Source organism: Fundulus heteroclitus, unplaced genomic scaffold (assembly GCF_011125445.2).
Source record: "Fundulus heteroclitus isolate FHET01 unplaced genomic scaffold, MU-UCD_Fhet_4.1 scaffold_36, whole genome shotgun sequence".
Classification (NCBI taxonomy): domain Eukaryota; kingdom Metazoa; phylum Chordata; class Actinopteri; order Cyprinodontiformes; family Fundulidae; genus Fundulus; species Fundulus heteroclitus.
In genome coordinates, this window is record NW_023396770.1 from 2346956 (window position 1) to 2366981 (window position 20026).

Here is a 20026-nt window from a genome sequence, read left to right on the forward strand (position 1 = left end):
ATGCATGCTCAGTATGAGGGATTGCTGCAAAGCCATCAACAATGCAGACGACTGTCCACTGTGGCTCTACGCTCTTTCAGGAGGAGTGAATGCTGCTTGGAGAGACTTGATGCAACCTGCTGGGTTTCCTTAGAGAGGAAACTTTCTCACCAACCTGGAGGATCTGATGGAAGCTGACTTTGGAAAGAGACTTGAGGTGATGTGATGTGAATTGGTGCTATAGAAATAAAATTGTACTGACTAAAATGTTTAATTATTTTAAACATGGTTGAATGTGAAGCAGAAAGCTTCTTGGAAATATGACACCTTCAGCTGAAGAAGTACGAACAGACAATGAACCACAGTTTATTGTAGAACTATTCAGAAGCTTTGTTGTAGAGTTTTACTTTCTGCACATCAGGTCCAGTCCTCATTTTTCACCCCGTCTACCTTCATGGCTGAGCATGCTGCCAAAACAGCTAAAGCTATTCTTGGACAAAATAAAAACCCTCACCTAGCCGTTCCAGTACAAGAGTCCAGTAACCGCTCAGCAGCAGATCCTGGAGGTCCTGATGTCACCTGGAGTGGAAGAGAAGTGAGAAGAGGTTGTCGTTATTTTAGTTTGGAAATGGAAGGCACCCAAGGCAGAACCAGAACCGTCTTTCTCAGGAGGGTGTTAGTCTTTTTTTTTTTTTTTTTTTTTTTTTTTTTTTTTTTTCCCAGTGTCCTGTCTAGCACTATGGCAATAGGAATTGATGTCTCAATGCCAGATAGAGCTCGACAGATTTTGCTTTTACAAGTGGAGCAAACAGCTTTCGCCATAGTGCTCCACTTGATTTATGCTTGTAAATAGCTTTATTATGATTCCTGCAAGGAGAATTTCAAATTATATGGACATGACAATGGGAGAGTAAAGGAAGAACAAAAAGTGAAAGAAAAGAAAAAAAAAAGAGTAGAGGTGAAAGAAAGAGGAGATAAAAGGAAGAGAATGATAAAATGTCCTCTGTCTGCTCCATCACCTGGAAAGAGACACAAAAAGAACAGCACAACCAACAGACATAAAGCAACAGATACACTCTAATAACACCTAGATGCCATTGCTAAATCATATATATTATTATGTAAGCTGACATGTGTAATGTGATATTTGAAAAAAGAAAGTGACAGGAGGGTGTTAGTCTACAAAATCCCTTTTTAGTCTATGTCTTCTAGCAAAAATATGTTGTTTTTAATCAGTAATCAAAAGGTTTTTGTTATGAAGAAAATTTTTTAATTGTAGGACGTAATTGCTTTGGAGGGGAGAATGTAAAGTGAAGTGGGTTAATTAAGTTATTTGGTACAGGATGAGAAAAAAAAGGGAATTATAATGAAGAGATGATGGTTGTTGGCTGAGCTGAGCTGGCGCTAAGTTGTTTCTCTTAACCTGAGCGTGTAGAAAACACCAAAATTAGAACATCTCTAGGTCTAACTCAGAGATTTATCGAAATCTGAGCAGCACAGAGAGGAACATGAGGACCTGCTGGGCAGGAAGCTGGACAAGAGAAGCAGATCTGTTTTTCCTCTCAGGCTTTAGAAAACTTTCCTGGATTCTTCCTTAAACGTGTTTTATTTGATAGGTATATAAAGGTCTTTACTTTTACATTTCTAAAATAAGTTTAAGCAGCATTTACAACTTTGCTTTTATCATTCGGTGAGTTAAACACCATTTAGTGGCCCAACATTAGAGTTCAGACACAGGTTATGAGTCCATAAATGAGCATGATGCCGCCAAACCTACAGCTGAGAATATGGAGGTACAAGGTGGACGAAGGGCTGAGTGGTACGCTACCCCCACCTGGTGGACAAGTAGAGGAACAACCGCTGGGTTAATGCCACACAAATCAGACCGGTTTTTCACGTCACTCTGTGTGTTTGTGTTTGTGTTTTCTGAGACATTAAAGCAAAGAGGAAGCATTGGATCATTCTGACACAGAAAGCAGCTCAGACAGTAAAACGATCGTCTTCTCCTCTCAGGGCGCTGATTCAGCACATGAAGGAGGAACTAAAATCCTAAAATCAGCTTCAGAAGGTGAGAATCCTGGTTTAACAGACTGCATGAGAGAAATACTGAAGGAGATCAATTTGATGCTGGATTGTTTAAATGACTGAATAAAATCACAGTTTTTTTAAAGCATTTAGTCTTCTTGTTTTTAGTTAAATAAAGTGTTTGGTTTGAGTCACTGACCGTTTCTTTAGGAGTTTTGTTTCAGTTTCTAGTCCAGGTTGACTTTTGTTCTGTTCAGCAGATTGGTTCTCTGAAGAACCGTCAGTATTTTACCTGCAGAATAAATCAGTCATGGGGAACTTCCTGTAGATTAATAATGTTGTGAATTAATTACACGTTTAAATTCTAAACTTTCCATCAGACTCTTGTTTGTTTTCTGGACCGAGCATCATGTGATTTGTTTTTTACTGTCGGTCCGATCACATGACAGAATGTACAGCAGTTCAGCATTTACTGGGGAAACGTGGAGGATCTAGAAAGTTTACACACTCCTAATTAATATTTTTATCTGGTTTTGATCTCTCTGTCCGTCTGTGCAAAGCACCTCAGTGTTACTGTCACTGTGTCGCCCTCCTGGCTTGTGAAACAGAAAGGCTGGTGTATCAGAGAGCGTGCGGTCAATGATTGTTCTCTTAAAATCAGTTAATGGTGCTGTTCTAACTTGTTACAATCATTCAACCTGAAGTATAACCGGTTCCTATGCCGAACCAACCAGTATGAACTTCCAGTGAACACACAGAACAACAAGGAGTCTGTAAACAATCCATAGCCGCAATTTATTATACTACCGATTCATAACAAATGTTATCTCAAGGAAGTAAGAACATTAAAGGATCCAAATGCTCTAGAAAAACTTTCGTCTACATTTTGTGGGCTTCTTGAAAGTGAAGAACTCCAATAGTTCAGCCTTGAAGTAACAAATGTATGGACTAGTTTTTCTGAATCTCTCTTGGACAGAATAGATCCCGTGTTGTCTGATAGATTTACCAAAACGAAGGTTAGATATACGCATCGTAAAGTGAGTTGACCCGAACAGGGACCCCTGTGGTACTCCACAGCTAGCTCTGGAGCCTGGGGAAGACATGGGGCTATTTCTTATTACTATACACTGCTTTGTCCGCTTTTTTTGTTGACCTTTCAGCGAATGTTTTTGTCACAGAGTTGAACTATTTCAGCAATCTTTTAGCCAAATTCTTCATCCTTGTTCTTTGCTGCTTCATATAAGGTTTCTGCCAAATGTTCACAGCTGAAAAAGAGGCTGTTTTGAGGTAGAACACAAGCAGTACTAGGCTGAAATGTCTGCAGCACCTTTGAGGTCTCTCTGAAGAGCTTTTTCTTTCTTGCAGAATTTACCTTTAGCTAAACAATGCAATTACACAGACGTCAAGAAAATCCTACGTCAGCTGACCGTCTGGGTTCATCTCATCTGGTATGTCAGGCGTTCATTGGGTGAAAGGCCCGGTAAACTGTGCAGAAGCTCATACCTAAGGGCAATTTATCAATATTTAGTCCACTTTATTTATATGGAAAATAAATTAATCTAAACGTCAATGAAACTGACACATACTCCACCAAGGCTCCGATAAGGAATATCGGAAAAACAGACGGCCAATGAAGGGGCCATAGTCCGATCAGCCATTTTATGGCACAACTGAAGGTTTTCCTTGTTGGAATTTCACTTTGTCTTTCTTGTCAACATTATAACCGTCTGCAGGGTTTTATTACTTTTAAACATTTGGTTGGGAATTGCTGCTTTTTATTGTCTTAATTTAACATATTCTGATTAACTTTCTCTCTGACTTTTATTACAGTGAAACAAGATGTCTTTTTTCAATAATTCAGATAATTCAACTTACTACTATGATGACTATGATGATGACTACTACAACAGCAGCAGTACAGAAAATCCGTGTGAATTCGGTAACAGCTACAGTGTCAGCCTTGTGGTCGGTCCTTACATCCACGCCATCATCTGCATCCTGGGCTTAGTGGGGAACGGCCTGGTAATCCTCACCTACGCCTTCTACAAGAGGACCAAATCCATGACGGACGTCTACCTGCTCAACGTGGCCATCGCTGACCTGCTCTTCGTCCTGGCTCTACCCTTCATCATCTACAACGAGCTGTACTCCTGGCCGATGGGCCAGGTGGCCTGCAAGCTGCTGCGTGGTTCCTACAGCGTCAACCTGTACAGCGGCATGCTGATGCTGGCCTGCATCAGCACCGACCGCTACATCGCCATCGTCCAGGCTCGCCGCAGCTTCAGGCTACGCTCGCTGTCATACAGCCGCGTTATCTGTGTCCTGATCTGGCTCTGTGCCGTCCTGGTGTCTGTTCCCACTTTCTACTTCTACCACTGGTACCAGCCAACACATAGCATCTATATTGGGATTGAAGAAGAGGAAGAGACTCCAACAGCTCCTCAGTATGTCTGTGAGATTAAATTTCAGAACACTGGGACAGCAAAGATCTGGAAGATAGGCGTTCCTATCATCCAGCTTTCCATTGGCTTCTTCCTGCCGTTGCTCATCATGATCTTCTGCTACGCCTCAGTCATGGTCACCCTGCTGAAAAACAGAAACTTCCAGCAACACAAAGCGGTCCGAGTGGTGCTGGTCGTGGTGCTCGTGTTCATCCTCTGCCACCTGCCATACAACATCGTCCTTTTGTACGACACTGTCAGTTTGTTCGACCAAACTGATTGTCACAATGCGGACTCCCTGCAGCGGGCGATTACTCTGCTGCAGACCTTGGCCTACATGCACTGCTGCCTGAACCCAGTGCTGTACGCCGCCTTCAGGGTGAAGTTCAGGAACCGCCATTTCTCCAGTGACACCTCCAATACCTACATCTCCATTGTAGCTACATTGGTGGACGATTCCAATAAAGGCGCGTCTATTACCATGTGATCAGCGTCAGGAGCTGATTCAGACCTGCAGATTTCAAAGGAACTTGTTCTAAAGCAGATTTTGATAACTGGCCTTCCCTCTCAGACGTGGAGAACCCAACGGGCCTGTCACTACCCGATCCGTACCGGTAGCACGATCCGTACCATCAGCTCATTTGTGCAAGCGCAAACAGAATAAGTTCCGGGTCGCCAAAAAAATAATGTACTTACGGTACTGAAAATACTTAATTCTATACTTAAATCATTAAAAAATGCTAAACTATATCATAAATAAAATATTGAAGACTTTTCTGAAAGAAATTGATACGTTTTACATTCTCTCCATTGTATTGCTTGACGTCATCATCGGATATGCTCCAGCTTCCAGTCCGGGAAGATATCATTGCATAACGTTTATCTGTATTGTCTGAATGCACTCTGTTAGTTTTATTGCTTGTTCAAACAGGACTGGAAAAAAATATTTAATCCTTAATTATACGGTGAATTTCGTTATACAAATAATCATGTTCTAAACATTTATTTTATTAGAAAGTTAAAAGTATCGATTGAGAAATTAGCGCCCTCTGGTGTACACATCATAAACTAGAGAAGACCTCGTCATTATAGTAGCCGCATTGTTTTTTTTGTTTTGTTTTTTTACAAAAACGAACAGGGAATAGAACAAAGAACACACACAAAGCGAAGGCATACCTTATTAAAATGCATTTATTAAGCACAAAATACATACATATGCAAATAAAATAAATGATAAAAAAAATTCAAAATCAAATATGTTTCTGTACTCCTATATGTGTTTATAGCTGGGGGTTTATGTGCTTTAAGAAATGATTTATATTTTTATTTCCCTAACCACAACTGGGAAACATTTTTGCTATTAAAAAAAAACAAAAAACAATGTATTTTTTATGTATTTCCGTTGTTTATTGTTTAGAATATGCATTATTGCCGCAAATACAAAGATATACAAAAAGAAACCCCTGCCTCGAAAAAATAAAAAAGAATAAAAAAGTAAGAAAAACTAAATATTTCCCACCAGAAGTTATTCTATTTGGGCACGCGCAAATGAGCTGATGGTACGGATCGGGTAGTGACAGGACCGTCGTCTCATGTAGAACCAGAACTTGTTGGAAAGTCCTGCAGCTCCTCCAGTGCTCCTGTTGGCCTGTTAGCGTCGGAGAAACGTCCCGTTTTGATGATGTCACTCCTGAGCCGACATTCTCTCCCTTTATTTCTGACTGTCTTCAATTTTATTTATATAGCGCCAAATCATGAAACATGTCATCTCAAGGCACTTTACAAAGTCAAGTTCAATCATATTATACAGATTGGGTCAGATTATACAGATTGGTCAAAAATGTCCTATATAAGGAAACCAGTTGATTGCATCAAAGTCCCGACAAGCAGCAGTCACTCCTGGGGAACCGTAGAGCCACAGGGAGAGTCGTCTGCATTGTACATGGCTTTGCTGCAATCCCTCATACTGAGCAAGCATGAAGCGACAGTGGGAAGAAAAACCACCCATTAACGGGAAGGAAAAACCTCCGGCAGAACCGGGCTCAGTATGAACGGTCATCTGCCTCGACCGACTGGGGTTACAGAAGACAGAACAGAGACACAACAAGAGAAACAAAAAAGCACAGAAGCACACATTGATCTAGTAATCTGTTCTACATTAGATGGTAGTAGCGGGTGAGCCGTCTTCTCTGGATGATGTCATAGTTAACAGAACGCCAGACCAGGTGTACCTACTATGAAGAAAAAGAGAGAGAGCAAAAAGTTAAAAGCTGAAATGACGACAGTCATTTCAATGTAATACAATGCAAAACTGGAGAACAGTAGAAATCAGTAGAGTGAGAAAATTAGACCCTGATGTCCTCCAGCAGCCTAGGCCTATCACAGCACAACTATAGAGATAGCTCAGGGTATGAGCCACTCTAACTATAAGCTTTGTCAAAAAGGAAAGTTTTAACATTAGTCTTAAAAATAGATAGGGTGTCTGCCTCACGGACCAAAACTGGGAGTTGGTTCCACAGGAGAGGAGCCTGATAGCTAAAGGATCTGCCTCCCATTCTACTTTTAGAGACTCTAGGAACCACCAGCAGACCTGCAGTCTGAGAGCGAAGTGCTCTGTTAGGAACATACGGGGTAATCAGAGCTCTGATATATGATGGAGCTTGATTATTAAGGGCTTTATACGTTAGAAGGAGAATTTTAAATTCTATTCTTGATTTAACAGGAAGCCAATGAAGGGAAGCTAAAACAGGAGAAATATGATCCCTCTGGTTGATTTTCATCAGAACTCTTGCCGCAGCATTTTGAATCAGCTGAAGACTTCGAACTGCATTTTGTGGACTTCCTGATAGTAAAGAATTACAATAGTCCAGCCTTGAAGTAACAAATGCATGGACTAGTTTTTCAGCATCACTCCTGGACAGAATGTTTCTAATTTTGGCGATATTCCGGAGGTGAAAAAAGGAAACTCTGGAAACCTGTTTAATATGGGATTTAAATGACTTCACCCTCCACATTTACAAATAAAAGCCTGCAGGTTGTTCTGGACCCTGAACGCTGGGATCCTTATGTTCCTCAGTAACATCTCTGCTCTCGGCTGAAGGATGCTGAAGAACAGAAAAGTTGAACAAGGAGAGCTGAGCTTTATTTCAAATTCAAAAAATCTTTATTACGCTCAGCTTAACCTGAGCGTGTAGAAAACACCAAAATTAGAACATCTCTAGGTCTAATTTAGAGATTTACCGAAATCTGAGCAGTACAGAGAGGAAGACGAGGACCTGCTGGGCAGGAAGCTGGATAAGAGAAACAGATCTGGTTTTTCCACTCAGGCTTTTGAAAACTTTCCTGGATTCTTCCTTAAACGTATTTTATTTAATAGGTATATGAAGGTCTTTACTTTTACATTTCTAAAATAAGTTTAAGCAGCATTTACAACTTTGCTTTTATCATTCGGTGAGTTAAACACCACCATATAGTGGCCCAACATTAGAGTTCAGACACAGGTTATGAGTCCATAAATGAGCATGATGCCGCCAAACCTACAGCTGAGAATATGGAGGTACAAGGCGGACGAAGAGCTGAGTGGTACGCTACCCCCACCTGGTGGACAAGTAGAGGAACAACCGCTGGGTTAATGCCACACAAATCAGACCGGTTTTTCACGTCACTCTGTGTGTTTGTGTTTGTGTTTTCTGAGACATTAAAGCAAAGAGGAAGCATTGGATCATTCTGACACAGAAAGCAGCTCAGACTGTAAAACGATCGTCTTCTCCTCTCAGGGCGCTGATTCAGCACATGAAGGAGGAACTAAAATCCTAAAATCAGCTTCAGAAGGTGAGAATCCTGGTTTAACAGACTGCATGAGAGAAATACTGAAGGAGATCAATTTGATGCTGGATTGTTTAAATGACTGAATAAAATCACAGTTATTTTAAAGCGTTTAGTCTTCTTGTTTTTAGTTAAATAAAGTGTTTGGTTTGAGTCACTGACCGTTTCTTTAGGATCTTTGTTTCATTTTCTTGTCCAGGTTGACTTTTGTTCTGTTCAGCAGATTGGTTCTCTGAAGAACCGTCAGTATTTTACCTGCAGAATAAATCAGTCATGGGGAACTTCCTGTAGATTAATAATGTTGTGAATTAATTTCATGTTCGAACTCTAAACTTTCCATCAGACTCTTGTTTGTTTTCTGGACCGAACATCATGTGATTTGTTTTTTACTGTCGGTCCGATCACATGGCAGAATGTACAGCAGTTCAGCATTTACTGGGGAAACGTGGTGGATCTAGAAAGTTTACACACTCCTAATTAATATTTTATCTGGCTTTGATCTCTCTGTCCGTCTGTGCAAAAGCACCTCAGTGTTACTGTCACTGTGTCGCACCCTCCTGGCTTGTGAAACAGAAAGGCTGGTGTATCAGAGAGCGTGCGGTCAATGATTGTTCTCTTAAAATCAGTTAATGGTGCTGTTCTAACTTGTTACAATCATTCAACCTGAAGTATAACCGGTTCCTATGCCTAACCAACCAGTATGAACTTCAAGTGAACACACAGAACAACAAGGAGTCTGTAAACAATCCATAGCCGCAATTTATTATACTACCGATTCATAACAAATGATATCTCAAGGAAGTAAGAACATAAAAGGATCCAAATGCTCTAGAAAAACTTTCATCTACATTCTGTGGGCTTCTTGAAAGTGAAGAACTCCAATAGTTCAGCCTTGAAGTAACAAATGCATGGACTAGTTTTTCTGAATCTCTCTTGGACAGAATAGATTCCATCTTGTCTGATAGATTTACCAAAACGAAGGTTAGATATACGCATCGTAAAGTGAGTTGACCCGAACAGGGAGCCCTGTGGTACTCCACAGCTAGCTCTGGAGCCTGGGGAAGACATGGGGCTATTTCTTATTACTATACACTGCTTTGTCCGCTTTTTTTGTTGACCTTTCAGCGACTGTTTTTGTCACAGAGTTGAACTATTTCAGCAATCTTTTAGCCAAATTCTTCATCCTTGTTCTTTGCTGCTTCATATAAGGTTTCTGCCAAATGTTCACAGCTGAAAAAGAGGCTGTTTTGAGGTAGAACACAAGCAGTACTAGGCTGAAATGTCTGCAGCACCTTTGAGGTCTCTCTGAAGGCTTTTCTTTCTTGCAGAATTTACCTTTAGCTAAACAATGCAATTACACAGACGTCAGGAAAATCCTACGTCAGCTGACCGTCTGGGTTCATCTCATCTGGTATGTCAGGCGTTCATTGGGTGAAAGGCCCGGTAAACTGTGAAGAAGCTCATACCTAAGGGCAATTTATCAATATTTAGTCCACTTTATTTATATGGAAAATAAATTAATCTAAACGTCAATGAAACTGACACATACTCCACCAAGGCTCCGATAAGGAATATCGGAAAAACAGACGGCCCATGAAGGGGCCATAGTCCGATCAGCCATTTTATGGCACAACTGAAGGTTTTCCTTGTTGGAATTTCACTTTGTCTTTCATGTCAACATTATAACCGTCTGCTGGGTTTTAATACTTTTAAACATTTGGTTGGGAATTGCTGCTTTTTATTGTCTTAATTTAACATATTCTGATTAACTTTCTCTCTGACTTTTATTACAGTGAAACAACATGTCTTTTTTCAATAATTCAGATAATCCAACTTACTACTATGATGACTATGATGACTACTACAACAGCAGTACAGAAAATCCGTGTGAATTCAGTACCAGCTACAGTGTAAGCCTTGTGGTCGGTCCTTACATCCACGCCATCATCTGCATCCTGGGCTTAGTGGGGAACGGCCTGGTAATCCTCACCTACGCCTTCTACAAGAGGACCAAATCCATGACGGACGTCTACCTGCTCAACGTGGCCATCGCTGACCTGCTCTTCGTCCTGGCTCTACCCTTCATCATCTACAACGAGCTGTACTCCTGGCCGATGGGCCAGGTGGCCTGCAAGCTGCTGCGTGGTTCCTACAGCGTCAACCTGTACAGCGGCATGCTGATGCTGGCCTGCATCAGCACCGACCGCTACATCGCCATCGTCCAGGCTCGCCGCAGCTTCAGGCTACGCTCGCTGTCATACAGCCGCATTATCTGTGTCCTGATCTGGCTCTGTGCCGTCCTGGTGTCTGTTCCCACTTTCTACTTCTACGATTGGTACAAGCCAACATATACCGACTATGTTGGGATTGTTGAAGAGGAAGAGTCTCCAACAGCATCTCAGTATGTCTGTGAGATTAAGTTTCACAACACTGGGACTGCAAGGATCTGGAAGATAGGCGTTCCTATCATCCAGCTCTCCATTGGCTTCTTCCTGCCGTTGCTCATCATGATCTTCTGCTACGCCTCAGTCATGGTCACCCTGCTGAAAGCCAAAAACTTCCAGCGACACAAAGCAGTACGAGTGGTGCTGGTCGTGGTGCTCGTGTTCATCCTCTGCCACCTGCCATACAACCTCGTCCTTTTGTACGACACTGTCAGTTTGTTCGACCAAACTGATTGTCACGTTGCGGACTCCCTGCAGCGGGCGATTACTCTGCTGCAGACCTTGGCCTACATGCACTGCTGCCTGAACCCAGTGCTGTACGCCGCCTTCAGGGTGAAGTTCAGGAACCGCCATTTCTCCAGTGACACCTCCAATACCTACATCTCCATTGTAGCTACATTGGTGGACGATTCCAATAAAGGCGCGTCTATTACCATGTGATCAGCGTCAGGAGCTGATTCAGACCTGCAGATTTCAAAGGAACTTGTTCTAAAGCAGATTTTGACAACTGGCCGTCCCTCTCAGACGTGGAGAACCCAACGGACCTGTCACTACCCGATCCGTACCGGTAGCACGATCCGTACCATCAGCTCATTTGTGCAAGCGCAAACAGAATAACTTCCGGGTCGCCAAAAAAATGATGTAATTACGGTACGGAAAATACTTATTTCTATACTTAAATCATTAAAAAATGCTAAACTATATCATAAATAAAATATTGAAGACTTTTCTGAAAGAAATTGATACGTTTTACATTCTCTCCATTGTATTGCTTGACGTCATCATCGGATATGCTCCAGCTTCCAGTCCGGGAATCATTGCGTAATGTTTAACTGTATTGTCTGAATGCACTCTGTTAGTTTTATTGCTTGTTCAAACAGGACTGGAAAAAAATATTTAATCCTTAATTATACGGTGAATTTCGTTATACAAATAATCATGTTCTAAACATTTATTTTATTAGAAAGTTAAAAGTATCGATTGAGAAATTAGCACCCTCTGGTGTACACATCATAAACTAGAGAAGACCTCGTCATTATAGTAGCCGCATTGTTTTATTTTTTTATTTTTTTTTTGTTTTTTTTACAAAAACGAACAGGGAATAGAACAAAGAACACACACAAAGCGAAGGCATACCTTATTAAAATGCATTTATTAAGCACAAAATACATACATATGCAAATAAAATAAATGATAAAAAAAATTCTAAATCAAATATGTTTCTGTACTCCTATATGTGTTTATAGCTGGGGGTTTATGTGCTTTAAGAAATGATTTATATTTTTATTTCCCTAACCACAACTGGGAAACATTTTTGCTATTAAAAAAAAACAAAAAACAATGTATTTTTTATGTATTTCCGTTGTTTATTGTTTAGAATATGGATTATTGCCGCAAATACAAAGATATACAAAAAGAAACCCCTGCCTCAAAAAAATAAAAAAGAATAAAAAAGTAAGAAAAACGAAATATTTCCCACCAGAAGTTATTCTATTTGGGCACGCGCAAATGAGCTTATGGTACGGATCGGGTAGTGACAGGACCGTCGTCTCATGTAGAACCAGAACTTGTTGGAAAGTCCTGCAGCTCCTCCAGTGCTGCTGTTGGCCTCGTAGCGTCGGAGAAACGTCCCGTTTTGATGATGTCACTCCTGAGCCGACATTCTCTCCCTTTATTTCTGACTGTCTTCACCGTCCAGTTTTACAAATAAAAGCCTGCAGGTTGTTCTGGACCCTGAACGCTGGGATCCTTATGTTCCTCAGTAACATCTCTGCTCTCGGCTGAAGGATGCTGAAGAACAGAAAAGTTGAACAAGGAGAGCTGAGCTTTATTTCAAATTCAAAAAATCTTTATTACGCTCAGCTTAACCTGAGCGTGTAGAAAACACCAAAATTAGAACATCTCTAGGTCTAATTTGGAGATTTACCGAAATCTGTGCAGTACAGAGAGGAACATGAGGACCTGCTGGGCAGGAAGCTGGATAAGAGAAACAGATCTGGTTTTTCCACTCAGGCTTTAGAAAACTTTCCTGGATTCTTCCTTAAACTTGGTTTATTTGATAGGTATATGTAGGACTTAACTTTTACATTTCTAAAATAAGTTTAAGCAGCATTTACAACTTTGCTTTTATCATTCGGTGAGTTAAACACCACCATTTAGTGGCCCAACATTAGAGTTCAGACACACCTTATGAGTCCATAAATGAGCATGATGCCGCCAAACCTACAGCTGAGAATATGGAGGTACAAGGTGGACGAAGGGCTGAGTGGTACGCTACCCCCACCTGGTGGACAAGTAGAGGAACAACCGCTGGGTTAATGCCACACAAATCAGACCGGTTTTTCACGTCACTCTGTGTGTTTGTGTTTGTGTTTTCTGAGACATTAAAGCAAAGAGGAAGCATTGGATCATTCTGACACAGAAAGCAGCTCAGACTGTAAAACGATCGTCTTCTCCTCTCAGGGCGCTGATTCAGCACATGAAGGAGGAACTAAAATCCTAAAATCAGCTTCAGAAGGTGAGAATCCTGGTTTAACAGACTGCATGAGAGAAATACTGAAGGAGATCAATTTGATGCTGGATTGTTTAAATGACTGAATAAAATCACAGTTATTTTAAAGCGTTTAGTCTTCTTGTTTTTAGTAAAATAAAGTGTTTGGTTTGAGTCACTGAGCGTTTCTTTAGGAGTTTTGTTTCAGTTTGTAGTCCAGGTTGACTTTTGTTCTGTTCAGCAGATTGGTTCTCTGAAGAACCGTCAGTATTTTACCTGCAGAATAAATCAGTCATGGGGAACTTCCTGTAGATTAATAATGTTGTGAATTAATTACACGTTTAAATTCTAAACTTTCCATCAGACTCTTGGTTGTTTTCTGGACCGAACATCATGTGATTTGTTTTTTACTGTCGGTCCGATCACATGGCAGAATGTACAGCAGTTCAGCATTTACTGGGGAAACGTGGTGGATCTAGAAAGTTTACACACTCCTAATTAATATTTTTATCTGGTTTTGATCTCTCTGTCCGTCTGTGCAAAGCACCTCAGTGTTACTGTCACTGTGTCGCCCTCCTGGCTTGTGAAACAGAAAGGCTGGTGTGACAGTATCAGAGAGCGTGCGGTCAATGATTGTTCTCTTAAAATCAGTTAATGGTGCTGTTCTAACTTGTTACAATCATTCAACCTGAAGTATAACCGGTTCCTATGCCGAACCAACCAGTATGAACTTCCAGTGAACACATAGAACAACAAGGAGTCTGTAAACAATCCATAGCCGCAATTTATTATACTACCGATTCATAACAAATGTTATCTCAAGGAAGTAAGAACATAAAAGGATCCAAATGCTGTAGAAAAACTTTCGTCTACATTTTGTGGGCTTCTTGAAAGTGAAGAACTCCAATAGTTCAGCCTTGAAGTAACAAATGCATGGACTAGTTTTTCTGAATCTCTCTTGGACAGAATAGATTCCATCTTGTCTGATAGATTTACCAAAACGAAGGTTAGATATACGCATCGTAAAGTGAGTTGGCCCGAACGGGGAGCCCTGTGGTACTCCACAGCTAGCTCTGGAGCCTGGGGAAGACATGGGGCTACTTCTTATTACTATACACTGCTTTGTCCGCTTTTTTTGTTGACCTTTCAGCGACTGTTTTTGTCACAGAGTTGAACTATTTCAGCAATCTTTTAGCCAAATTCTTCATCTTTGTTCTTTGCTGCTTTATATAAGGTTTCTGCCAAATGTTCACAGCTGAAAAAGAGGTTGTTTTTGAGGTAGAACACAAGCAGTACTAGGCTGAAATGTCTGCAGCACCTTTGAGGTCTCTCTGAAGAGCTTTTTCTTTCTTGCAGAATTTACCTTTAGCTAAACAATGCAATTACACGGACGTCAAGAAAATCCTACGTCAGCTGACCGTCTGGGTTCATCTCATCTGGTATGTCAGGCGTTCATTGGGTGAAAGGCCCGGTAAACTGTGAAGAAGCTCATACCTAAGGGCAATTTATCAATATTTAGTCCACTTTATTTATATGGAAAATAAATTAATCTAAACGTCAATGAAACTGACACATACTCCACCAAGGCTCCGATAAGGAATATCGGAAAAACGGACGGCCCATGAAGGGGCCATAGTCCGATCAGCCATTTTATGGCACAACTGAAAGTTTTCCTTGTTGGAATTTCACTTTGTCTTTCTTGTCAACATTATAACCGTCTACTGGGTTTTAATACTTTTAAACATTTGGTTGGGAATTGCTGATTTTTATTGTCTTAATTTAACATATTCTGATTAACTTTCTCTCTGACTTTTATTACAGTGAAACAAGATGTCTTTTTTCAATAATTCAGATAATCCAACTTACTACTATGATGATTACTATGACGACTACAACATCAGCAGTACAGAAAGTCTGTGTCTCTTCAGTACCAGCTACAGTGTCAGCCTTGTGGTCGGTCCTTACATCCACGCCATCATCTGCATCCTGGGCTTAGTGGGGAACGGCCTGGTAATCCTCACCTACGCCTTCTACAAGAGGACCAAATCCATGACGGACGTCTACCTGCTCAACGTGGCCATCGCTGACCTGCTCTTCGTCCTGGCTCTACCCTTCATCATCTACAACGAGCTGTACTCCTGGCCGATGGGCCAGGTGGCCTGCAAGCTGCTGCGTGGTTCCTACAGCGTCAACCTGTACAGCGGCATGCTGATGCTGGCCTGCATCAGCACCGACCGCTACATCGCCATCGTCCAGGCTCGCCGCAGCTTCAGGCTACGCTCGCTGTCATACAGCCGCGTTATCTGTGTCCTGATCTGGCTCTGTGCCGTCCTGGTGTCTGTTCCCACTTTCTACTTCTACCACTGGTACGAGCCAACACATAGCATCTATATTGGCTTTGATGAAGAGGAAAAGACTCCAACAGCTCCTCAGTATGTCTGTGAGATTAAATTTCACAACACTGGGACAGCAAGGATCTGGAAGATAGGCGTTCCTATCATCCAGCTCTCCATTGGCTTCTTCCTGCCGTTGCTCATCATGATCTTCTGCTACGCCTCAGTCATGGTCACCCTGCTGAAAAACAGAAACTTCCAGCAACACAAAGCAGTCAGAGTGGTGCTGGTCGTGGTGCTCGTGTTCATCCTCTGCCACCTGCCATACAACCTCGTCCTTTTGTTCGACACTATCAGTTTGTTCGACCAAATTGATTGTCACGTTGCGGACTCCCTGCAGACGGCGATTACCCTGCTGCAGACCTTGGCCTACATGCACTGCTGCCTGAACCCAGTGCTGTACGCCGTCTTCAGGGTGAAGTTCAGGAACCGCCACTTCTCCAGTGACACCTCCAATACCTACATCTCCCATGTAGCTACATTGGTGGACGATTCCAATAAAGGCGCGTCTATTACCATGTGATCAGCGTCAGGAGCTGATTCAGACCTGCAGATTTCAAAGGAACTTGTTCTAAAGCAGATTTTGACAAATGGCCGTCCCTCTCAGACGTGGAGAACCCAACGGACCGTCGTCTGAAGTAGAACCAGAACTTGTTGGAAAGTCCTGCAGCTCCTCCAGTGCTGCTGTTGGCCTCTTAGCGTCGGAGAAACGTCCCGTTTTGATGATGTCACTCCTGAGCCGACATTCTCTCCCTTTATTTCTGACTGTCTTCACCGTCCACTTTTACAAATAAAAGCCTGCAGGTTGTTCTGGACCCTGAACGCTGGGATCCTTATGTTCCTCAGTAACATCTCTGCTCTCGGCTGAAGGATGCTGAAGAACAGAAAAGTTGAACAAGGAGAGCTGAGCTTTATTTCAAATTCAAAAAATCTTTATTACTGAGGTTTTATTCAGCCTCTAAAACCTGGAGAATTTCTTCAATTTGTTTGAAATGTTTGTCAAAAATACTTTCTATAGATTAATCCTAATATTGTCCTGACTTTTAGTGATATCTGGGGTTTTTCTGGTTCATGTGAACTTGTTTAAGCCGAGGATGTTAAATATGGAGACTTAATTTCTCAGCTCCAGGCGGCTCTCTGTCTTTATCTCCTTCCATTTTCTTTCAGCTTTTTTCTGCTTGAACTTAATCAGCTTTGGGATCAGTTTAAAGATTAAACCCTGAAACATTTGCCTCCTGTCAGGCGTGAGCTCTTTAGCAACAATAACACGCATGTAGCTGACTAACTGAGACGACACACACTCATCATTTCTCCAGATAGTCATCGGAGACGCCTCTACAAAAGTATATATCAAATACAAATAGCATCCCACTTTTTAAATTTCAAGAAAAATTTCAAATTTCAAAAATTGTGCCAACTGGGCCATACTGGCACTAAACTGTATGGGTTCCATCTGGATTTCATTCAGTCTAAACATGTAGAACTTCTTCATTGCTTGTTGTGGGGAAACTAAACTTGCTACAGATGTAACCAGGATGTTGTCGTTACAAATTATTGTGTTTATTTCCTTCTTTACAGCAAATGTATGAGTCTTGTATGTAAACATCTGTTTTATTTTTTTTATTTTTTGGGCGGGACTTATTTTTTTTGGGGCATTTAAATATCATTTTCTCAGGCCTAGAATAATTTACTTTATTCTGGTAGATATTTTCTTTTTCTCAGTTTAGTCACTGTACAAGTTCAGAAATGCCTTTTAAAATACGAGTATGCATGTTTTTTTTTTTTTTTTTGGTAAATAGACCCTCAGACTTAAGAGGTTACGCAACATTAATCTGCTGCTTGAATGTCAGCTTTGAGGCTGATGTACAATCTGGATTTCAGTGGATTTAAAGTGTAAAAATAAATATTTTATCAATCCAAAGATGTTTGTCTCACTCTGGTGGTAATTCTGATACTTAACACCAAATGGCAGCAAAGATTGTCGACACTTCATCTTGACGTGTTTGAGATGCCTTGAAGCCGCAGCATCAGGACCCACAGAAGGGTCTAAACTGCTCTCTGGAACCAGATCTGGAATTCAGCCTGCAGGTTTTGACAGTTTTAAGCACCTCGGTGTTCAGTCAAAAGCGTGGGTGTTGGTTGGAAAGTTGCTGCCCTTCAGGTTTTTGTACTGATTGGATTGTTTAGGTGAGAGAAGAAAAGACAGTTTGGAGATGGAGGAGAGTGAGGAGAGGATGGAGGCTGGAGTCAGCTAGGAAGAGCAGGATTCACCTGTGTGGGAACTTCTCCCAAACAAGGTGTGGTAAATATAACATATAATTAAAGGTGCCATGACATCACTATAAACCATTTCAATAAGTTCATGTTGCTGCGTAGGTAAATTCTCCAAAGAATTTCATTTAAATAATATCATCAACTTGTTTCATCAGGCCCCATGTCCGTCCTTGGTAAAATGGTTGGGTGTGGTAATGATATGCAGCTCCATCATTAGATTAGATTAGATTAGATTAGATTAGATTAGATTAGATTAGATTAGATTCAACTTTATTGTCATTACACAGGTACAAGGCAACAAAATGCAGTTTAGGTCTAACCAGCAGCAGTGCAGGATAAACAATGGTTCCATAAGTACAGGACATGGATATATACTGAATAAATATAGAGATGATGTGATGATTTGTGAAGAGACGAACCCAGTGGTCAGCCAGACACGGTTGTAAATCCTTTACAGTGTTTATTGAAAAGTAGGTGAGGGAATTGGGCAGGCGAACACACAGGGTCCAGGCAGAAATGGTACCGACATCAAGAACTGGACAGACTCAAAAAAGAACAAGAACAGGTTAAATACAACAAAGTACTGGGGGCTCTTACCAACGAAAAGAGTGTGAAGTCCCGGCAACAAACTGAAAACTAAGCGAGGTTTAAATAGGCGGGCAGACAAGGTACCAGGGAGGGACCAATTAACTAAAACCAGGTGGAAATGATCAAGGGAGCAAACAGAACAAGTCTAAAGATACAAATAAGCCAAAATAGAACATACAAAACAGGACAGAGCTAAATTTAACCAAATAATAAACATAAACCAGAACAGAATATTACAGAGCCCCTCCCTCAAGGACGGATTCCAGACGTCCTCTGAAAACAAAAACAAACAGACCAGACCGGGTGGGTGGAGGGGGTTTCAGGACGGAGGGACAGACCTAATACAAAACAAAACAACCCAGACAGGGTGAGCAAAAGAAAATAGTTCAAAACCTAAACAAAAAACAACCCAGACAGGGCGGACTAAAACCAACAAACATGTTCCAAACAAAAGGTCTTCTAGACTGGTAGTCTGGTAGATGTCCCAAAAGACGACCCTGGCGTGACAGACGTTCCGGCGGGCGTCCAGGAGGACGGCCCCGGCGTGACAGACGTTCCGGCGGGCGTCCAGGAGGACGTCGGCGGATCAGGGCGACAGGAGGCCGTCGACGGGCCAGGAACCTCGGAGGCCGTCGGCGCGACCTGGAGTAAGAGAATGCAGATCCTGGCGCCGGTCTACAGGCCAAGGAAGAGGCAGGACTACAGGCTAAGGGAGGCGCCGGACTACAGGCTAAGGGCGGCGTCGGACTACAGGCTAAGGGCGGCGTCGGACTACAGGCTAAGGGAGGCGCCGCACTACAGACTGAGGAGAGCGCCGGACTACCGGCTGGGGGAGGCGGCGCCTGGTTACTGGCTACAGGCGGCGGCGCCCGGTCACTGGCTACAGGCGGCGGCGCCTGGTCACTGGCTACAGGTGGCGGCGCCTGGTCACTGGCTACCAGTGCGGGAGCCTAGCTACCGGCGACTAAAGAAGGAGCCTGGCTACAGGCGACTAAAGAAGGAGCCTGGCTACAGGCGACTAAAGAAGGAGCCTGGCTACAGGCGACTAAGGAAGGAGCCTGGCTACAGGCGACTGAAGGGGGAGCCTGGCTACAGGCGACTGAAGGGGGAGCCTGACTACAGGCTACTGAAGAGGGAGCCTGGCTACAGGCGACTGAAGAGGGAGCCTGGCTACAGGCTGCTAAGGTGGGAGCCTGACTACAGGCTGCAAAGGTGGGAGCCTGACTAAAGGCTGCAAAGGTGGGAGCCTGACTACAGGCTGCAAAGGTGGGAGCCTGACTACAGGCTGCTAAGGTGGGAGCCTGACTACAGGCTACTGGAGACCCTGGGCTACAGGCTTCAGGAGGCCCCGGGCTACAGGCTTCAGGAGGCCCCGGGCTACAGGCTTCAGGAGGCCCCGGGCTACAGGCTCCAGGGGCCAAAGTCAGACCCTTAGCCACCAGGAGTCTTAGGACCAGCTCCTGGAGGGTCTCAGAAAGCGACATCCAATAAAGTCTCTCCCAAAGTTTGCAGTCTATGAGGGCAATAAGGGGTCTAGACTTGCACATAACTCCGAGAGGCTCAAAG

The 20026-nt window shown here is 42.5% G+C and overlaps 3 protein-coding genes across 3 annotated transcripts; all 3 read left to right on the forward strand.

The window, feature by feature from the left end:
* The first annotated feature begins 1972 nt into the window (after positions 1-1972).
* Positions 1973-4984, forward strand: LOC118559888 (C-C chemokine receptor type 6-like). Its single transcript, XM_036130567.1, has 2 exons — positions 1973-2047; positions 3835-4984. Exon 2 carries the CDS (start codon positions 3844-3846, stop codon positions 4930-4932), a length of 1089 nt encoding a protein of 362 aa, XP_035986460.1. The 5' UTR covers positions 1973-2047; positions 3835-3843; the 3' UTR covers positions 4933-4984.
* Positions 4985-10072: 5088 nt separating this feature from the next.
* LOC118559889 (C-C chemokine receptor type 6-like) lies at positions 10073-11256 on the forward strand. The gene has a single exon (XM_036130568.1). The coding sequence runs from the start codon at positions 10073-10075 to the stop codon at positions 11153-11155; it is 1083 nt and encodes a 360-aa protein (XP_035986461.1). The 3' UTR covers positions 11156-11256.
* A 1545-nt stretch (positions 11257-12801) lies between these two features.
* LOC105918919 (C-C chemokine receptor type 6) lies at positions 12802-17519 on the forward strand. Its single transcript, XM_021311480.2, has 2 exons — positions 12802-13232; positions 15027-17519. The coding sequence occupies exon 2, from the start codon at positions 15036-15038 to the stop codon at positions 16119-16121; it is 1086 nt and encodes a 361-aa protein (XP_021167155.2). The 5' UTR covers positions 12802-13232; positions 15027-15035; the 3' UTR covers positions 16122-17519.
* Positions 17520-20026: the final 2507 nt, after the last annotated feature.